The sequence below is a fragment of the Octodon degus genome, unplaced genomic scaffold (genome assembly GCF_000260255.1).
Source record: "Octodon degus isolate 3935 unplaced genomic scaffold, OctDeg1.0 scaffold00133, whole genome shotgun sequence".
NCBI classification, from domain to species: domain Eukaryota; kingdom Metazoa; phylum Chordata; class Mammalia; order Rodentia; family Octodontidae; genus Octodon; species Octodon degus.
The window spans coordinates 2,465,319-2,487,831 of NW_004524709.1; the positions used below are offsets into that span (position 1 = coordinate 2,465,319).

At 36.6% G+C, this 22,513-nt stretch overlaps 1 protein-coding gene across 3 annotated transcripts in view; it reads right to left on the minus strand.

Moving 5' to 3' along the window:
* Positions 1 to 22,513, minus strand: part of Usp6nl (USP6 N-terminal like) — a 169,559-nt gene that overhangs the window by 46,302 nt on the left and 100,744 nt on the right. For 2 of the 3 annotated variants that reach the window (XM_023701330.1, XM_023701329.1), the window contains 4 exons: positions 21,924 to 22,007; positions 19,798 to 19,805; positions 15,324 to 15,363; positions 4,042 to 4,122 (listed from right to left, as the gene is read on the minus strand). In XM_023701330.1, coding sequence (XP_023557098.1) covers positions 4,042 to 4,122; positions 15,324 to 15,363; positions 19,798 to 19,805; positions 21,924 to 22,007 — 213 coding nt within the window. The remainder of the gene's footprint in view (positions 1 to 4,041; positions 4,123 to 15,323; positions 15,364 to 19,797; positions 19,806 to 21,923; positions 22,008 to 22,513) is intronic. The other variant, XM_004641268.2, reaches the window with a different exon arrangement.

Below are 22,513 nucleotides of genomic sequence, written 5' to 3' on the forward strand. Positions count from 1 at the left end.
TAGTCTACTTCAGTCCTGCTGATACATTTAAAACTATAAATGCTTTCAATACCTTTTAAATAAAAGTGACTACTTTCAATACCTTTTAAATAAAAGCGACTACTTTCAATACCTTTTTGAAGCTCACATGACCTCAAAACAGCAGTGCATGTGCAACATTTTGCCTACCAATGAGTCAATGAGTAAACTTCTCAGCCCAGCAAGTCTAGCTTAGTTTTGGGCACTGTTAAAACTGCAAGCATGTACCATGAAACACCTGCCTCTCCATTTTCTTTATACCTGCTCCATTGGCTCATTTGTCTCTGCTTTCAAACAGCATGAGTCTCCCAAATCTGGGCCTTGAAAGGTTTTATTTTTTATTTTATTTTTTAAAATTTTATTTATTTATTTGTGTGTGTGAGTGTGTGTGTGTGTGTGTGTGTGTGGCCAGCTCAGCCCACCAGGGGGCGGGCTGGCTGGCATGTGGTGCTGGGGGATTGAACTGCGGTCCCTGTGCTTTGCTGAGCTTGTTCTAAGTAGGTGCTTTAGACCACTGAGCCATCTCACCAGCCCCCTTGAAAGGTTTTAAACTACCTACAAGGTCCTACTGCATTTTATAACACTATTCTATTCCTTTCTGGCCTTTATCACAAACACCAGAAGGAAAGGCTTGACAAAATATGGAACAATTAAATGAGCTCCAACATCCAGATATAGAATTTCTTGCTTGCTGCTAACAAGCTATGTGACCTTAACAAATTTATTTTTAAATGAAAGGTCTTAGTTTTGCAATGAGTAAAATAAAATGTTGGCTAATATGGACACTAAGGTCCACTTAGCCATTAAACCAACAAAGACATGTATGTATCTATAGCAGGTATTAGACTATGTCAGAACTTAGACACAAGATATCATGACCAATTAAATTATAATGGTATTGACAACAGAAATAATTTAATCAAGCATACTTTAAAAATACAATACTACTGTCTATAAGAGGAAGCAGACACTGTGAGAACTCGCAGGCAACACAACCTTAATGAAACATTTTCGTGCTAAAGTTTCAGCTCCAAAAATTCAAATAGAGATAAATTTCTATTTCAAGGTACTCTTAAAATTTGTTTTATTATTTTATAAATAAGGAATCTGTGGTAAGAAAACATACCTACTGTTGGTAAAGATAAAAGAAACATTCCATGCTACTTTTTACTTCAATAAAATTTAAAGGAAGGTATGCACTGAAAGCAGTAATTCTTTTTAGCAGGCTCATTGTGTTTCATACCACATTCAACTACATAGATCACTAAATGATTCTAGTATTATAGTTATGGAAGAGTGCTTTAAAATTACACATCAAAGAAATCGTTCTGCTAAAATCTTTCTTAATGAGAACTGCATTAGCCAGAGTTGCTGTCAGAATAATAGCCTACTTGAACTGCTCATTTTACAGACTTACATAATTTCATAGATATATGTATACTAGAGAAGAAAATAAACCCTAATTCTACAAATATTTTATTAGACTAATGTGAGGTTAAAGTATAGGCACAATGCATGGAAATTTATCCTGTAATTACCACTTGAGCAGTCTTCCCACAATGACTGAAGGTAAAGTAGCTATCAACTGCAGGCTAAGCTGAGAGGCAGCATTCTACTAAACAAGAACATGGGCCTTAGGGGATTGTACCTCATCTTCCACTTTGAGCTGATTTCTCTTAAAAAGATCTTGAGTTCTAAATCCAATGCTCAAACAAAATAGTGAAAATTAACAATACACAATGAGTAAAATAAAAGAATCTGACCTTAAAATAAGGATATTTAGGATTCTCAAAAAGGAAAATGACAGGGGCTGGGGAGATGGCTCAGTGGAATAAGTGCTTCCCAGGCAAGCACAAGGGCCTGAGTTCAATCCCCAGTTCCGCAAAAAAAAAAAAGGAAAATGACCTTAGTCCTGTGAGATACCTTCTAACCAAAATATACTTTGTAGTTTTGTAATTTGAAGATTTCCATCATTGCCTATGTTTCAGATAATTTAAGTTCCCACTTAAAAGTTCATATTGAGGGCTGAAGTAAACAAAGCTTGTTTATCTTTGTTTAGCTCTAATTTTCCCAACTATTTAATCAGAACCCTTTTCTTACCTAACAATAAGCAACACTTACTGATTAGACACTGTCAATCAATAATCTATGTGCTTTACTAAAGTATTTAATCCTCACCAACCCTCCAAGGTAGCAATTATTTCCATGTCATACATAAGCACATCATGGCAAGATAAAGTAAAATATCTTTCACTAAGTCATACAGCTAGTAAGTGGCAGGGCTGTGATTTGAACCCATGATAGTCTGGCTCTGACTTCTCTTAACCTCAAGGCTATCATGCTTCCATGTTATACCTAGTAAAACCCAAGAAACTGATGCTCTCTATAATTCTTGTTGGCAAATGCTGATATGTATACTTTATATCTAAAAAAAAGGAGGAAAAAAATAGCATAGGAAAAGAAGTGTGAGGAAATAGTTTAAAACCTCATTAACAGTTACCTCAATTGTATTTTGTTATAGGACAATAAATGACTTTTTTTCCTTTAAGATTTTTATTTAACTATCCAGCCTTCTTTCAAAAAATTAACATTGGTAGTTAACGTTTACTATATGCAAGGTACAATGCCAAGTGTATTCCCTGCACTAACTTATTAAGTCTCCATCCCTTTGATGAGTATTATTATCTCCATTTTATAGACAAAAGATGTCAGTGGTTCACAAGCCATGGTCTACAAGGTCAAAACTATTTTCATAATATGACTAAAATGCTACTTTCTATTTTCAGTGTCCTGGCTTCTGCCCTGGTGGCAAAAAAGCAATGATGATAAAACTACTGCAGCCTGACAGAAATCAAGGCAACATTGAACAAGAAATCACTCTGTTCTTCACTCACAATCCTTAAAAAGGTCAGTTTCACTTAATGATGCTCTGGATGAAGCATTGAAAGACATTAATTTTATTACATCTCAACTCCTAAGCATATAGCATATCACAGTGCTGAGTGGTGAAATGGAGAGTACATATGGGACTTTTGCTGCACACAGAATTACGATGGTCACCTCAGGGAGCAGGCTCTTAGGAAACTGAGTACAATCTGAATGAAGTTCTGCTTTTCATGTAATACCATTATTACTTAAAAGAACTGGCTAACCACATCCACATGATTGTTTAGATTTGGGGTAGCATTTGACAGACGTTTTCTCCAAATAAATGAAGTCAGAATGTCACTTAAAGAAAAATAACTGACATTCCATTTGTTGTCACTGATAACATTTCACCTTTCAAACAAAACTTAGAGCTTTCAACTGACGCTACCGGGAACTTGGGCCTTTCCTCTATTTAAAGACTTTTCTGATGTCACTGATAGAAATATGTGTGTGGTTTTCTTTAATTGCTTTAACACATTCCTGCCAACTTGAACCACCGGTGGTATGTGCATGACTGACTCACTGAGTGGCATGGGACATTCATATATGTAGCACTGGTGGAAATGTGTTAAAACTTTAACACAGACTCAATATGGGCAAAAAAAGATCTAAAGGGAGGTTTGCTAAAAGCAAACTTGAAAAGGAGATTGTCCTGCTTTAAGAAAAGCGATCGGAGACCAGCCCTTTTTCTCTTTCTTACCAGTGTGATGTGTGAACACAAAGCCTGAAACTGCTGCAATGATTCTGAATCCAAAAGGCTGCCACCTCCACAAGAGGGACAGTGCAGAAGACACAGAACAAATGGAAGAAACTAAGCCACAGGCAACATAATTGAGCAGCTGGATTAAATTAAATTACTCCTAAACTTATCCTATCTCTGGACCATTTGATACGACCTCTTAATTGCTGAGACCAATTCAGGTGAAGTATTTGTTACTTACCACATATGGACTTTCAAGGTTAAGGCATTTTGCTAAATTAATTTTTCAAAATGAATATGAGCACAATGTTCTTATGACTGAAGAAAAATTTTACTGTGAAAATCCACATTGAATTTACATAGTTTCATATAAAAGCAGCATCATTTTAAATTACCTTTTCAGTATTTTTGTATTTTTCCCAACCTTTTAGCATTTTCAGCCATTTGGTAGTTCTTTCAATTTCCAGGTGCTTTTGCTAAAATAAAATTGAAATTCACTGTTATTATTTGAGGCTTCCTTATAAATTACAAAAAAAAATTAAAGAGAATGTTGCTTAAAAAGATTTACTAAAAAAAGTTATTCTATATTAAGTATCACTATTAGATATCAAATATCCATACTTTTGTATATTAGGTAATATTGGAGTAGGTCAATAGCATTTCACAATTAAACTTAAGAATCCTAGGGAATGCTCTACTTAGGTCAAAAGATACAAAAACATATGGCTTCTATGTTCTAAAACTTTAAAGTTAATCACTGAAAGTTTTGAGTATTCTATACATAAAAAAGGAAATTTTAAAATACTGTGAAACATCTTTATGAAGGAATAGAAGGAATTTCAAAATTCTACTTTTCATTTTCTACCATGTTTTAAATGAAAGTTAGGGGTTGAGGATGTAGCTCAGCAGCACAGTGCCTGCCTGGCATACACAAGGCCCTGAATTTGATTCCCAGTACCAAAAAAAGAAAGAAAAAGAAAAGAAACCCAAATGAAAATTAACTTTTTAAAGGAGAATTTCTTTACAGTATGGCTAGTACATAATTAGCCCTATACTTGAGAAAAAATTGCACAAAAGGCATAACTGTTCCCCTAAGCAGAGTGTCTAGGCACTCAGAGAAATCAACATGGAAAGACAGTGCTACGGCACATGCTCTGACACAAGACAGGTAGGGTAACAGCAAGGTCACACAGAAGGACAGCCAAGCCCCCACCTTGGGGTGTCCAAGAACACCGCTCTAAATGAAGAATGAAAGATTTTAGGGATTTTATGAAATGCAACATGAAAAAGGACATGGTAGGCAGATGTGCACGCTCATGCTTCTGAGATCACCAGCGTGCTAGGAGCTGATGATAGTTCTCAAAGGCTTTGAAAAAGGAAGTATCACGAAATGAGGCTGAAAAAGTAGCCAAGGGCCTTGAATATGACATGAAATTAAGATCTGGGCCAAGCTAGGTAGAGGTGAAGGTGAGACAGAACATACTAGCTCCTTATTTCTTTGGTTTTCAGGAGAGTGCTTTTTGCTAAATACTTGGACTTGTGGTTATAGTAAATGAATGAATAGAAAGTAATGACTACAGAAGAACACACCAGAAGGAAAACAGTCCTGAAGATACATCTTGTGCTGAGGAACACATATACAGTACTCTTCAGCTCCATAAGGATGGATGGCCATCTCTACTTGAAGGAAACAGAGGTGTAACAGGCTTAAGAACAGGCGTAAGGGTAAAAGAAGGCCCCAGCTCAAGGCAGTTTGACTCCAGGATTTGCACTCTGAGCCACCGCATCTTCTTTCTCTGGCTTCCATCCCATCTTCTACCCTCGTACAGGCAATCATGATTCCTGGATGAAAACAACTATTCCCTGCTTACTGGCTTCAATCCAGTATCTAATAGGCAGGCATTATGGTGGCAGATGGGATACACCCACCACCAATATTTTTAGATCTAAAAGAAGACATAACCCCCCAAAATCCAGAATGTAGGAAAAGATTCTATTCCAGAAGAGTATTTTTATAAAATTTTCATTTTAGGTATAGTCTTAAAACTCTATTTTTTTTTAACTCCATTTAAAGTCTTGATATGTTTTTCATAATAAAAGATGATTATTCAGGAGCAAAAGACATTCTGTTATAATTCCCATTTTTCAAAAGGCTAAGCATAGTCTTCAATATTACTGGTGGTAAAATGTTGCAGATGGTTCTAGAAATATGTTTAATTTTAAAACTCAGTGGGGCACTGAAATCTAATTAATGTTTCTATTAAATGTGACTTTAGAGAAGGCCATACTGGGAAAAAGTAAGATTGATCTAAACTGCCATTTGGTATTTTTTTCTGCTCTTCTTCCTTCCCCTCTTAACTTCCTCAAAGTGTAGTCCCTTCTCCCACCAACAGGAAAACACCAAATAATTCAAGTCACCCCAAAAATATAATAACATACACTTTCCCAGAAACAACCCAGCTGAGATCTAGCAAGTCTCTTGTTATCTTTCATTTTTATGACTATAAATTATCAACGAATCACTTCAGCAAGCAGTCATTCTTTTTTAAAGATATACCTTTGTATTATTGCTTTATCATATATATGGATTTTTTTTAAATGCTACACATTTTCACACTGCAAAGCAAAACATATACAGATACATTTCTTTTAAGAACCAGTGTGCTTTTCCTTCCCTTACATTTAAAAAAAAGTTACACTTGGAATAACACCCAGGATACAGAATTTTTAAATCATCAGATCAATCAAATTTAAATGTTAACTTCATAAATCTGTCAGCTCAACTATACCCAATTTAATATACATGCAAGTCTTTTTCTCCCTATTCCTGAATCTCTAATTTATGGATTAAAATACATTTTCTCACCAACTATTCTGAAGCTCATTCTAAAAAATTACCTTAAAGAAATAACTGAAAACATATTTGACAAATACAAAGTTAAATGGCCTAGAAAAACAGGCTCAGGAGTATCAACTTGTGATAGACTCAATGCCACCAAGATGAAACTAGAATACAAGAGCATATTAACAATCTTTTTCTTTTTCTTTTTTGATAGGAAATCAACAGATTGTTATATTGAATACTGTTACCTTCAAAGCAATTGTTTAGATTACCATATATAAGCAAGTAAAATTGTTCGAAAGCATTAACTATTTCTTACAATGAGCCAATAGAAATTAGTAATACAATTATTTTAGCTATCTGTGGGGGGGGTGTATAATTTTTTTTCCCTTCCCTGGCAGGGAATTTCTTCCCCTTTCATAATATCCATTGAATCTTTCAGATTTTATTTACTCTTTCAGTTTCTTACACTAGGGAAACAGTACGACGTTTACATATGTGGGGCTAATTTATTTCACTTATGAGTATAGTCTCTAGTTGCATATACTTACCTATAAAAACCTTGAGTTTATCTTTTATTTCTACATTGCTGGTGGAAGCACAGACTAGTACAACCACTATGGAAATCATTGTGGAGGTTCCTCAAAAACCTAGGATTAGAGGTCAGATTCTACCTAGCTACTCCCTTCCTGGGCATTTTCCCAACTGAAGACATATTACCACAGCAATAAGGATGCCGCAGCTGCTGCTCCTCCTCTGTTTTTCATTATTTTCTGCTGTCATGAACTGCTGTCACTGCCTTGGAGCCAGCAGAGTATGAACTGAAACCTCCACAACTGCAAGCTAAATAAACCTTTCCTTCTTTCATTTTGAGTGCTGCTTATTTGTCCCAGCAACAAGTAAAAATTAACTAAGACACTGTGAAAGGGACAAAAGGAACAACTGGGATGAGAGAAAAGAAAAAAGAAAAAAAGGAAGGGAAAAAGAAATAACATATGTATATACATAGGATAGCTTCCATAATTGTACTGTTGATTTCTGCTGGTCTACTGAAAGCCATTAATGCTTAACTCTCTTTTCTCTTTTGATCAATTTTGAATACTTATATCTGGTAATCTAAACAAAACTAACTTGAAGACAATATGCAATATAACAACCACTGATGAATTCCTATCATTTTGTGTAGTGAAATTTGGTATCATTTCCTATTAGTGTTGTTTTTCTATATTGATTCTCTTTTAAAAAAATAAACTTCTTATAAAATAAGAAAAAAAAAACTGAAAAAAAAACTCCCAAAAAAAGAAAATATTTTAAGCCTATAGCAAAGTTGAAAGAGTAGCATACCCTATATATCAAATATGCTTCATCAAAATCCATCATCAATTACTAATCTTTTGCAAGATTTCATCTTTTCTACATTGTTTGGGAGTTTGGGTGTAATTGATACATTAGAAAATCATAGGTATAAACACTTCATTTCTTCATATTCCCTAGCATGTAGCACCTAAGAACAAAAACACTATCCTAATCACAGTATTATTATACCCAAGAAATTTTAAATTGACTCATTAACTCCTTAATGGTCCACATACCAAATTCCCTACTTATCCCTAAAATGGGGATTGAATTTAGATTTACACGTGCAAGCAAGCATTTTAGCACTAAGCTAGAACCCAAAATGATTTTAATAGCTAGGGTTTTTTTTGGGGGGGGGGAGGAGGAGGAACTCAGGATCCTATAATGGGTCACTTATATTAAGATGTCTTAATTTCCTTTAATATATTAACACCTTTGGCTTTTTGTCTTTGTTGGTGTGTGTGTGTGTGTGTGTGTGTGTGTGTGTGTAAAAGAGACTAAGGATTGAAGCCAGACTGGGTTATTTTCCTAGCCTCTTGCAACTTTTTAAGTGCTGACATAGCATGCCACCAAGTCATTCAGTTACATAGACTGAGCTTGAACTAACAATCCTCTTGCCTCAGCCTCCCAGGGTGCTGGGCTTATAGGGATGTGTCATCATGACGCTGACATTTTTTAAGAATCCAGGTAACGTATCTGCCTTTATCTGGCTGGTTCCTTTACATTTCAGCAAGATTTTAACTCACTGTCATTATACCTTTCCTGCCACATCACATCAGGGGTGTATGGTGCCAGTCTGTGTCACTATCAATGATACTATAGTTTGATCACTCAATAAAGGTTGTATTTGCCCTAATTCCCCATCAACAAAGAAATTTCTTTCTATATCTATGAAGTAATCTGTGTAATGTACTTTGAGATACTGTATATATGTTATTCCTAATCAACACTACTCAATGATTTCATCATCTCTTGATAATCTCTGCGTGAGACAATTATGACACTGATAATGGTAGAATGGTATTTTCCCCCAATTCTATTATCCCTTCTCTATTACTAAGTGAGACTAGAAGTCTATCCTTTTTAGCTATTTATCCTTTTTAATATAACACAATTACTTCTAAAAATTCAATGTATTATAAACCATTAACATCATCATACTTTGGCCAGACTGCCTATGCACTGATAGATTTCTCCTTCATGTGAGTCCTTCCAAATGTCTTATTACTCTTCCAATACTTCCTTGTTTCCTGGCATAGATTGATCCTAGTCTACATTATGTTTTTCTGTTGCCAGACCTGGAATCAGCCACTTCTTTAAGAAACCACGTTTCTTCGTTTACTTCCCATTACCCAAAGTTAAAAAGGAAAAGGTTTATTTAGCTCACAATGCATCTAGGTTTAAGTCCATAACTGGTTGGCTTCAAGGCAGAGTGGAACAGCAGACAAGCTTTGCAGAGGACTAGGCAAGCAGAAGGTCATGAGTTCAATTCCCAGTACTAACAACAAGAAAAACAAAAACAAAAGCATTGCAGAGGAGAAACATTTTGTGGCAGACAGAGGTAACAAAGCAATAGGGTTTGACCACAGCTCTTTCTATCCCTTCTATCTTATCCAGGCCACTTAGGGTGGGTGGCACTCATATCCTTAATCCCAGTGCCCTGGAGCCTACCTAGTGTGAATTCATGATTCATCAATCATGAATTGATGCCAGCATCACACATTCCCTAGACCCAGTCACCTCTACAAAACCCTCACTTATGACAGTACAGTATCATGGCCCAGAGGCTGTTCTCAGGAAAGGACTAAACTGCTTTACATTTTACATTGATGTTGCTTCCATGTGAACAGAACTCTCCTACTAGGGCAAGCAAAGTATAAGGATCAAAACTGAACTCATTACCTTCTTTTGTTACTCCACATTACTCCAGGAATTTGAGTCAACTGTTTCGAACTCTGTGTAAAACCAAATGACTAATAAGTATTAAACAGCTGTTTGCTGAGTAGCCCATGAGGCTTTTTCTTGTCCCAATCTCTTGTCACGTTAGATGGCTAAGAATTCAAACAGTGAAAGTTAAAACACATATAGAATGCCTGGAAGGATGATTAAAGAGCCTTCTCTTCTGGAATGAGAGATTTTAAACCTATTCAAATTTAAGTATTTAGATGTTATTAGGGACTCCCCTCAATTTGAATATTGGCATGATGCTGTAATATAATCAATGTATAATTTATTCTGTGCCTTGATTTCTGGCTCCTAAAACTCCTAGGATCTCTCATGGAATTATAGGAGTAGCTACAGTTCTATGAGATAACTCTGGGTGGGTTATGGGCTTTGCACTACACTCTATCTTCTGGAAAAGGAAGACTGAGGTAATAATCCCGCCTACATCATAAAGCTTCCATAAAGTCCCTGAACTATGGGGGTTTAGAGAGCTCTGAAACTGATGAACTTGTAGGGCATGGCATACCCAAAGAGGGCAAGATGTGCATATGCCTGTACCTTGCCCTATGTATCTTCCTCAACTGTTTTCTCTGAATAATACATGAGTATTAGCAAACAGAACACTTGAGTTCTGTGAGCAACCCTAGTAACGATCAAATCTAAGGGAGGAATGAGGAGGATGCTAATTTACAGCCTATGAGTCCAAAACCATGGTGACAACCTGGGGCTTCAATCTATCTTTATGTCTTGTGAGACTATGCCCTTAACCTGTTGGATCTGTATTAATTCTGGTCAGTGTCAGAATTGAACTAAATTACATAACACCCAGTCAATCTCTAATGGGGAATTGCTTAGTGTATAGGGAAAATCCAAATACTTCTTGATGATCAGAAGTGTTCTATTCTATGTGAAATGTGAGCATATAAAAAGCCACTCTGCTTTCCCTATCTCTACAGTTTGTTTTTCACCTCAAACAATTCAATCCAAGAGTGAAGACAAAACTGACATGTCGCCCATGCCGAGCTCCCACCAGCAGAGGTCAGGAGAGGACAAGAAGTACAAGGAGGAATGGGTCCTTCATAGACCACCTTGACTTTCTAAGTTCTATCATCATGTATTCTAGCAAGACTGCAAATCACCTAAAATTAAGGTATAGTGTTTAAAGAAATGACAGGCTCCAACAGTCTGTAGATCACCTAAAATACTGTACTACATGAAGAAACATGTGACTCTGAAATTCAGTTCTATATAATCTTTTCTTATTAAAAATATCAATAAGCTCAGAGAAACAATGTATTATTATTGTTCTCTACAGAGTAAATATAAAATGTTTATTTGCTTAAGAGCCTGTTTGGAAGAACCCAAAATACTTTGCAAACACCAATATTAATCTTCTTATGAGGGAAAATTACTATTCCTATTTTAAATGAGTGTCTTATATAAAACACTACATAGCCAAAACTAGAACCAAAGCCATAATTACTTGATTACGAATTGGTACATCAGTTCTCCCCAAACGTCAAGAAGCACATGCTTCAAGTGTATGCCTTGTAAAAGCTACAAACTTCAGCAAGGCTATCATTTGTAGTGGTTTTACTCAATTATAAAATATGTATTTGGGGGCCAGGGAGATAGCTCAGTAGAATAAGCGCTTGCCTAGCAAGCGCAAGGGCCTGAGTTCAATCCCTAGTTCCACCAAAAAAATAAAAAACAAAATAAAATTTGTATTTGTTAGTCTTCTATAAATGGAGCAAGCAGAGAATGAATTCTCAACAGAGAATCCATGCACTGAAAGCAGAAAAATCAAGAGGTAAATCTGATAAACTAAAAGTTTTAGCCTTCAAATGTTTTACATGGGACTAAATTCTCATTCAACTTTAAAGAAGCCAAAATTGCAAATGGAAATGCAATGAATGTAGCTGATGTTTGAAAAGCCTTATAGAATCTCAACTGGTAAATTCAGAATCCTGATCTTGCCCTGGCAAAAGAATGACTTTTTTTAAAAATTTAGTACAGGGTCTCACTATGCGATTGGACTCATAATGATCCTCCTGTTTATAGCCTCCCAAGAGCTGGCTTACAGGCACACACCAAAATGCCCAGTCTCAAATCACCCAGTGGGCCCTGGGGACAGGGCTGGCACCACAAGGTTGGATCCCCAGCCCCTGTGTCTGCCTAAGCAAGTGCTTTAATCCACTGAGCTATCTGGTCAGCCCACAAAATGTTTACTTAAATGAATTATTAAATAATATAAATTACACAGATCACCTGTTCCCCATACAATTCCCCATAATATTACTCTAAGTAAGCAACCAATTATCAGCTTAATTACATTATGTAAAAAGTCTTATTACACAAGTTAAAGTCTCTTAAAAAGCAAATCAAAATGTAAGAAAACAGCCTGTTTTAAACCTGCATCCTCCACAGCTCTGCCTTGTACAGTACTTCATCTTTTGTCCTTGTCACATTTCTTGAGTCATCTAAATTACTGGGGTGAGAACTGGGGACCTGATGGGCCAGGAAATTATAAAAAGAGTGAGGGTCCATTGTAGGAAAAGTCAATAGTGGGTTTTAAATTTTTACCTTGCTAAATATGAGTATGTTTTGTTTAAAAATAAACCTTCCAACATCTATTCCTGTTTTGTCTAATAAAAGACACCATAACATTTGTAAGGACAACCTCTTCAATCAACACATTTACTGCTATAAATAAGTCAATTACCTCCACCCATCAATCTACTCATTCAATCCACACTTACTGAGCATATGCCATAAGCACTGTTCTAGGTTCTGGTGATACAGGAATCAACAAAAAGAACAGGAATGGGGGAGAAACCTCATACAGATTACATCTTAACAAAATAAATAACACAACATATGCTACATGAAAGTGTTAAGTGGTAAAGAGAAAACTAAAGGAGGTAGATATTTAACCTTAGGGTGAGGGCCCATCCCAATTTAAAGTGCTGACTAAGGATGGTGTTACTCTGCAGAGTCACATTTAAGTAGACACCTAAAGGAAATGAAGACCTGAGCCTGGAGCTACACAGAAAGGACACTCCGAAAGAGAAGCAGCCAGCGCAAAAGACCTGAAAGAGGGAATCTGGCCAGCATGTGCAAGAGACACTAAGCAGTCAGCAAGTGAGAAAGAGGAGGTAAAAGGAGGTGAGTTCAAGGAACCACCAGGAACAAGCTCCTATGGGTCTCAGAAGGTCATTCTTAGGACTTCTCTTTAAAAGTGGATGAGATAGGGAGCCACCATAAGGTTTTCTGACCACAAAGTGGTATTATCTTACTCATTTTCATAGGTTTATTCTGATTTTTTAGTGAACAAGTAAGACTGTGAAGAAAAAGGACAATGGCAAAAAGAGGAAGACAGCAAGCTCCAAAAGAGAGGTTAGAGTGGACAGGCTAAAAGAAGAGATGACAAAAGCCCTCATATTCTGAATACATTCTGAAGGCAGAGTTCACAATACTCATTGACAGAAGAGATGAGGGTTTGAAAGGAAGTCGAAGAAAAGTCAGAAGATTTCAGGCTAAATAACTGGAAGAGTAGAGTTACTTGGATGAGAAAACTGGTAGATCTCAGCACTAAGCTCAGGAAAAGATAAAAATTGAAAATCGCAAATATATTTTCTACTGAGCTGATTATCACTATCATTCCACTGTAAGTGGAATCATGTAAGATGGAGACCACCTATAAGGACTACAATAGAACCTAAGCTGAGAAAGGAGGAGTGAAAGAAATTGCCAGAAAGCAAGTTGCAGAACTAGACAAAAGGTGATGGTTACAGGACTACAGCACATCCTTTCGTTACCATTTAAAGTAGACTGATAGGGGCTGGGGAGATAGGTTGGTAGTCTAAGCATCTGCCTGGCAAGCGCAAGGACTCAGGTTTGATCCCTGGTACCACATGCCAAGATGGCGCAGGAACCCTGGGTGTACCAGGCCATCCACAAAAAATGGACGTGGTGGTATGCGCCTATAATCCCAGTACTGGGAAGGCTGATACAGGAGGATCACTACAAGTCCAAGCTGCACAGCAAAACCTGTATCAAATAAATAAATAAATAAATTTTACATTTTTTAAAAAATTGAAACAAAAGACTGACAAGTTCAACACTAGCAAAATTAACAAAGTGATCACCATCACGTCACTTCCTTTTCATGCATCCCTCAGCTGTAAGGAATCTATCTTCCTCACCTCCAGAATACCATTTCATTTCACTATGTCCCAAAAATCTATTGCATCACCTGACCTTCCTCTATTTACACTAAGGCAAAAACCATGGTCTCTTCCATCCCAGAATTCTACGCAAGAATTAGTCTAGCACTGAACCCATGGCTGCTACTCAATAATATAGCTATTAAAGAAAGAAACTTTTGACAGAGCATCTGTCGAGGTTATGATAAGAAAGAAACAGTATTCTTTCAAGAATGAGAAGTACCCATAGGGATATCTATAAACATAAAATGGCAATTTTTTCCACATTAAACTTGCTACAGTCTTGACTTTGAGTATTTTGATATTAGATTTTCTAAAATATGTTTTTGAATTTCAAGTTCACCTTCATTGTCTGAAACTCAGATTCTTTTCCCACCCCATTAGATATACATCCACACAAACAGAAGACAATACAGATTGACACCCTCGCTTTTGTTCTATAAATTGGGGGGCAGAAAAATGGAAAGGAGAAGGAGATTCTACAACCTTAAAATATTCAATTCCCACTTCTCATGAACACCTACATGTGAAAACAGCTCCTTGCCAAGTAAAGGAAAAGTTAAAAGTAGGCAAATAGATTTGCTATATAACACTTGTCTAAATCCTTAAAATGCTCAGATACTTGACAAGATGTCAAAATGTTCTTTTGTTGTTATTTGTGGGAAATTCATTAGAATCTCAAAGTACAGCTCCTGGACGAGAATGGTACCTATCAGCCGACAGCACATGAGAATTACTGTGGAGCTTTTAAAAAGTTAGCTGCTCCAATTCTCACTCCAGAGAGGTCAGTCCATAGACTGAGGGGGGGGGGGGCTGGGCAAGACAAGGAATACCATTCCACAGTGTAAATCTTTTCTAGGAACTGCTATGTTTCCTTGATTTCAAGTTACCAGAATCTCATAAAACTCCTTAAAAGGATTTTACCATTAGTTTACTTTCTTTGAGTGATGTAATTAGGGGCAAATCCTAAGAATGCCTGTATCTTGCATATAAAATAGCACTCAAAATCACAATGGAAGGGCATGCTGTGCTCGGTCCGCCGCACCCCCCCCCCCACCCAGGTGCACTGAGCCAGCAATGGAGTCCAGGCATGGTGGCACATGCCAGTAATCCCAGCACTAGGGAGGCTGCAAACAAGTGAACCACTATGAGTTTGAGCTACACAGTGAGACCCTGAGCGCACACACACACACACACACACACACACAAAAAAAAAAAAAAAAAAAAAACCCTAAAAAATCACAATGGAAACGTCATACCTCTAACAAAAGCAATTCACCAGTAACTATAAATAAAGAACTGGACTTACCCGTTCCATAGCTGCATTATGATATGGGAGTTCCTCCTCACTGCAAAAAATAATATATGTCAAAGAGCTGAAATCAAAGCAAACTTTTAAAACTTACATACCTATAGGTATACGTGATGTGCAAGATTTACTGGACACAAGAGTTAAGTTTCCATTCCAGTTAATCAACTGAAAACAGTATCTATTCTGTGGCAATGCCATGTCCTCAAATAGCCACACCTCACTGCCCTCTACAGCAGCCATTAACTACCTGTGGCTATTTCAGTGTAGTTCATGCAGTCCAAATGCATGAAAGTCATGTAGATAAGACCACTATACTAAATAAAGTATAGTGCAAAAAGTTCTAGAACCCTGCTCTAGCCCCAGAATCAGCACATTTTTTGTCACAGCAAATATTTAAGCAGCAAGTATTTTAGGTTTCATCTACCATACAGCCTTTTTCATAAGTACTCAATTCTGATGTTCTAGTGAAGAAGTAGCCACTATAATATGTAAACCAAGTATGACAATGTGGCCACAGAACTTTTACAACAGAGGCTGGTGAGCTGAATTAGGCCCCCAAGGCCAGTCTAGTCTGCCAACCTGTACCGCAGATCACCACCTCCACTTCTGGCTCCAATTTTAGTCTGTAATATATGTCTGCTTAAAAAACGGCCTCTAATGGATTTATGAATTAAAAAGAAAACACCCACTTCTGTTTTGTACAATAAAGAAAATATTGGTGAAACCTCGAGATTTTTTTAAATGTACAAAAAGACTGGTGCATGTCTGTAATCCTAGCACTTGGGAGGCTGACGGAAAAGGACTGTTGCAAGTTTGAGGCCAGCCTGGGCTACAAAGCAAGTACACCAGTCTGAACTGCACAACAAGACCATGTCTCAAAAAGACAAAAGAAAAAAGTCATCTGTCTGGTACATGATACCACATCTAATACAAAATATTTGGAGACTCTCATATTAACTAGAAGTAATATTACAACAGTGTTATCTATAAAATAAAATGCTTTCACTCAGTAGCTTTCTCAGTAGTACTAATGTTTTCTCAACAAGATGAACATATTTTGGCTTTAGCTTTCTCTTACAACCAAACAGTACACTTAAAGAGTACTCAAGAATTCAACATGTTTAAAGGCACTTTGCTGTTACGGAGAAGTTCTTAGATGAACCGCTGAGCCACAGCAACTAACCAAGAAGTGCAATCACCAAAAGAGATCTTAATAGAGTCTAAGCCCTTCATTTCTCAGATAAGAAAACTATTTCACTTAGTTGCTTAGTCCAATATAGAAATGCTTCAATTTTATCTCATCTTGCGGATCCAAACTAAGATACTCAGCTAGTGCCAAACCATATAAAGTGAAGAAACAGAGGCTATAAAACCAATTCTCAAGAAGAAAAACATTGAGAAATACAAAAAAGATTTTGAGCCCCCAGTATAAGAATGTGGTCCAATTTTCCTACACAGATTTTCCTTCCTTTTTTCTTATACCTAAAACTTTTTATGCAAATCTGCTGTGGGCAGACACAGATTTCCACAGAACTTTTCTTCCTCTAGTCTCTGTGATGGTAAACATTAATGTTACCAGCCTTCCAAGAACACAGAAGAATAGCATTTTCAGAGTTCCAAAAAATACCTTAGAACACTGCAAAAGCTCAGTACATGCTGGATGTACAGAGGAATGTCAAATGCATACCTGCAAAAACGCATCGATGCAGGTTTCCCTTGCCACCTACACATGTTCTTCAAGCAAAGCAGAAGGACTATAATACAGGTGAATGCAGAGAATTTCTTTAGTTAAGTAAACTATGGCCCATATATTAAATCTGAACCACTGCCTATTTTTGTGAATGAAGTTATAATGGAACAATGCCATCCCATTTATTTAGGCCCTGCCTATGGTTTTTGTGCTACAGCAGCAGAGTGATACAGCTTTTTCTGCTTGGTTGGTTTTTTTGTGGTATCTGGGATCAAACTAAGGACCCTGCACTTGCCAGGCAGGTGCGTATGCCACTGAGCTATCTCCCCAGCTCTACAGTTGTAATAAAGATCATGTGGTCCACAAACCAAATCCATTTAGTATCTAGCTTTTTTAAAAAATTTTTTTATTTATTTGTGTGGGGGGGGCAGCTGAGCCCACCAGGGGACAAGGCTGGCTGGCATGTGGTGCTGGGGGATTGAACCGCGGTCCCTGTGCTTTGCTAAGCTTATTCTAAGTAGGTGCTTTAGACCACTGAGCCATCTCACCAGCCTCAGTATCTAGCTTTTTATATAAACTGTTTGCTAACCCCTGCTTCCAAGAATAAGGGCTCATGGGCACCTGAAGGCTAAAGAAAACACAAAGCTGGCAAACAATTAGATCTTACAGAAATACAGTGAATAAAACAATGACAGAATTATCCAGAGAAAGAGACTAGTTGGATATATTTGTTATCTACTATTAAATTTTAAATATACTGTGAAGTAAAGCATGATGCCTGTATTCTCAACAGCTCAGGTGGACTATCTCTATGAATGTGAGGTTAACTTCCACTTATAAACTTAAATCTTGTTAAAGTCAGTATGTCAAATATACTAATTAAATTTTATCTTTGTTTACAAAGTAACTTTTGTTACTTTGACCTACCCAAAATTTATAGGACTGTAGAAAGAGTTCTCAATTCCTTGAATCAAAACAGATAATTTTTAAAGACAAACACACCTTTATTCTAGCTTGCATATATTTGTATACTCAGTTTACTCATGGTAAACTGAGACTGTACAAAATTTTACAAATACGAAAATTTTGAAAAGTAGTTGAATATCTAATGCTTAATATTAATTTTATTTTCTCTATTTTTGTTATAATTTCCTTTCAATTTTACTATGAATAACTCATAAACTAAAAGCAATAGTTAACATTATCCAAATACCAAGCATTCTTGCTGAGCAGACCAGTAGCTATTTTTGATGAAGCAAGCTTGATTTCTCTGTTGTCCAGCTTTAACTCCCTCATAGGCATGAGACCTGGGGATGATGCCTCAGGACTGAGACCTAAACAAAGATGTTGCTCTTCTGACATTGAGACAGGCTGGTCTGGCAACAGCTTTAATATTTATTGTGAAATCTACTGTAAAACCAAATTAGTACTTACTGCATTTGTTAATTTCTGTCCCTCTTTCAAATATCGTAACAAGAACTTGAGTTTCTAAAATTATAAGATAGGAACCCAGAGGCCTTCAAAAGAAGTTACAAGATTTTTTTTTTTTGTCATTCTAATGTGTTGGGATTCAACTTAAAACCAAATTTCATTACAGAATGAATCAAAAATTTAAAATAACTAAGACAGTAGAAAAAAATGCTTGATCAAGATGTGACAGGGTAATATCTAACTGCCTATGTCGTGACTTTATTCAGTCCTACAAACAACTTCAGTCTACAGTGACATGTCATAAAACCCCACTAGTAGCAATCTCTAGAGAAAGTGTTTTACTACAACTAGGCATTATAATAAAAAAACAATGGGTTTGGTGAAATTTAATAAAGTGTAATATTATATTAAAATCCATTTCTATGGTTCATTATTTTCATTTGTGCTGTCTGCTCTAGGACTGCATCACAAAGTAAAGACAAAAAGGAGTGTGAACAGTATTAAGAACCAATCTAGTTCAATTTCAAAAGGGTGGTGAACCTAGCTATCTTAGAATATACCGTAGTAAAAATGATCACCTAAGTGATCATCAAATAGAATATATTGTAACAGAAATATCCCCTCCTCTTTTTTTTTTTTTTAATTTTAGGCTAGAGTCTACAGGGTGTTCAGGGTTCCATTACTAGATCGGACTCGTAGTGATCTGCCTGTTTACAGCCTCCCAAAAGCTGGGATTACAGGCATGGGTCACCATGCCAGTCTCAATTGCTGTCTCAGTGCTCCCCGGGGCTGGCATGGCAGGCCCGGAGATTGAATCCCCAGCCCCTGCACCTGCTTGCAGGTGCTTTAATCCGCTGAGCTATTTGGTGAAGTATCCTCTTTGGACACTCCTCCCACACCCCTTCTCATTCTTTTTGTAGTTATTTCCAACCACTTATGCTGTACTCCTATTTTAACACTAGAGGCAGTCACCTGCACTACACTATAGTAGTGAAAGCCCTGCAGTGACACCATCACAGTCCACATCCTAGAATTGACCCTGCAGTACAACTTGCATCTCTTTTTGTTTCAGTTTTGTTATCTACAATAAAGGAGATAAAAAAAGAGAGCCTATTCTACAGTTCTTAACAGGAATAAATGAGTTTAACTATATAACAGATTTTGAATAACAGTATCTGGCACACAGGAAGCATTCAATGGATGTTAATTAATAGTTTTAAGGTAAAGTATTGACTTTTTCATAGTAGACCCAAAGAATAAAAAAGAAATATCAAACAATTGGCTACAACTTTGGGGTTTTCAAATACAGGGTAGGATTTCTGGTCAGAAGCTCTTGTTTTTAAGGCTCACTTCATGTTATTTCAAGCAAAAAGAAAAAAAAGGTAATTAATAGACCCTTTAAGATATTTTACACAAATTTTCATATGCACTTAAAATTGTATTGGAAAAATTACATGATTAAAAAAATATTCTAGTGGTTCAATCTCATCAGAAATATTTGGAAAGTCAAAATAAGTAGGGTTATATCTTCTGGGTATAACCCTAGAATGAAGAAATCTAACCTAGAACAAAGAAATCTTTTTAATTTCCCAGATGACACTAAAATGCAGAAAAATTAGGGACCTACTGACCTTAACAGTCTTACTGCACAAATTGTCCTTCAAAACTTCACCTATTATCCCAGATCTGCATATTAACCCACACAAATGTATAAGTATTTCCTGTCACATTTATGGTCAAAGCTGACTTTTTTAAGTGGGAGTTTAATTTAACAATATTTACATTATAAGCAAGTACATTGTTAGGTCAACGAAGTTCAAAGACTTCTTGAAAGTTTCAGATATGCTAATCTCACTAGGTATATAATATCTTACATTTGTCCACAACTTTATAAAATTTCTGGGCTGGGATATAGGTGAGCAGCACAAGTGCTTTCCTGGCAAGTGCAAGGGCCTGAGTTCAATTCCTGGTACAAAAAAAAAAAAAGTTTCTTACATATATTTTTTCAAACACTGAAGTTATGTGAAGTAATTACTAATTCTTGTTTTCAGATTAAGTATGAAATGATTAATGAACTACAGACCAGCAAGCCACAAACATGGCACATTCCCTCTAACTCTTAGTACTGCTTGTCTGCTTGACCCTCAAAAACTATACAACAAAATAATTTCTAAAAACAGGAAAAAGCTAAGCTGGAGAACATCAGGTCTGAGTAGTATAAGCTCCTGCTATGAACTATAAAAGAAATTTTTTCCTTCAAACTTAATCACATATTATAAAGGTTAGATGTGGCAGTGCACACCTGCAATCCCAGCACTCGGGAAGCTGAGGCATGAGGACTGTTGAGAGTTTGAGGCCACCCTGGAATACAAAGCGAGTTCAAGGCCAGCCTGCACAACAAGACTCTGTCTCAAAAAGAGTTTTAAAAATCATGTTATAAAATTTAAATTTTTAGTCTTTCCATACTTACAAGAAACAAAGCTGGAAAAGAATAAATTTGAATAAAAATTCAGTTAATCTTTTTTTTTTTTTTTTTTTTTGGTGGATCTGGGGATTGAACTCAGGCTCCTGCACTTGCCAGGGAAGCACTTATTCTACTGAGCTATTTCCCCAGCCCCCCAGTTAATTTAATCTTAAATTGCATGGAAGTAAACAAAGTACTGAGATGAATAGAAGTCTTTGGCCTGTGGGAATCTGATTTAACAGTGCAGAACCAAAATAAGTGGGTTTATCTCATGTTATAGGACTGTTTTTAAGAGTTAAAGTCACTGTAACCACTTAGTTGTCTAGCCCTCTTTCAATTCTTCATAAGCAGCAGAGTGCAGTGGCTAGAGTTTGATCCTGGGAGTGCTGTGCCACCTCCCAACCCCTGGGGTGCGCTGAGACAGCGATTGGACTGGGCGGTGTGGCACTAAGCCCAGCACTTGGGAGGCTGAAAACAGGAAAATCACTATAAGTTCAATATACATGGTGAGACCCTACCCTGTCTTAAATTCATTTAAAAACACAAAACAAAACAAACATATTCAGGATAAATGGAACTAATTTTGAGAAGTGCTATTATTACTGCATTTATAGCTATAAGGAAGATCAATGGCATTTCTTTACAAAGCTCATTTTTAGACTGCTTAACACTAATGTTTTAATTACTAATTATATTTTAAATGCACATATAAAATATTTTGCAATTGTTTTAAAAGTACAAATCATTATAGCGTGTGCATTTAATTCTGCTATGTTATTAGTACAAATTTACTGAATTAAATGTTCTTAATCAAAACTCAAAAAATACTAAAGATTCTTAAGTATAGTTCAAGTCTAATCACAGAGGTTAAAAACACCAGAAACCTAGTACCAAAAAAAGCATGTTCTACAGTCCTTCCTGGAATCTTATTCACAGAACTTTTATTAAAAATAAAATCAATATAATATCAACATTATAATAAAAAATGTGAGCTTTCAACCTATAAAACTTACTGCAAAAAGCCAAATCTATCCGTGACTTTGTAAACAAGATAATCAGCATCTTCCCAGGGTTCAATCTCTGCACCTTCTCGTCCCTAAAATCACAGACAAAGAAAAAGGTATCATTTGGAGCTTATAAATTGAGTGATATTTTAGAAGACCAAAAATCAACATTTTTAAAAATCTAACTTTTTGGAAAAGCAATCACTATTCTAATTACAAATTATGCAGGATTCTTCATGTTAGTAACAACTGATAGGTAGCTGAGCCTTGACTGGACCAGGGACCCTGCAGGAAGCTTCCAAAGAAGGATGCCCAACAGGGCAGAGCGCTACTCAAAAAGGAACTGCTGGGCCGGCAAGATAGCTCAGTGAACTGAGCGCCTGCTAAAGCAAGCACAGGGTCCTGGGTTCAACTCCCAACACCACATGCCACACTGGCCCTGCCCCAGGGACACTGAGCCAGCCATGGAGACCAGGCATGGTGGCACACACCTGGAATCCCAGCACTGGGGAGGCTGAAAACAGGAGGGTCACTATGAGTCCAAGCTGCAGAGTGAAACCCTGTACCAAATACATTAAAAAAAAAAAAAAAAAAAAGG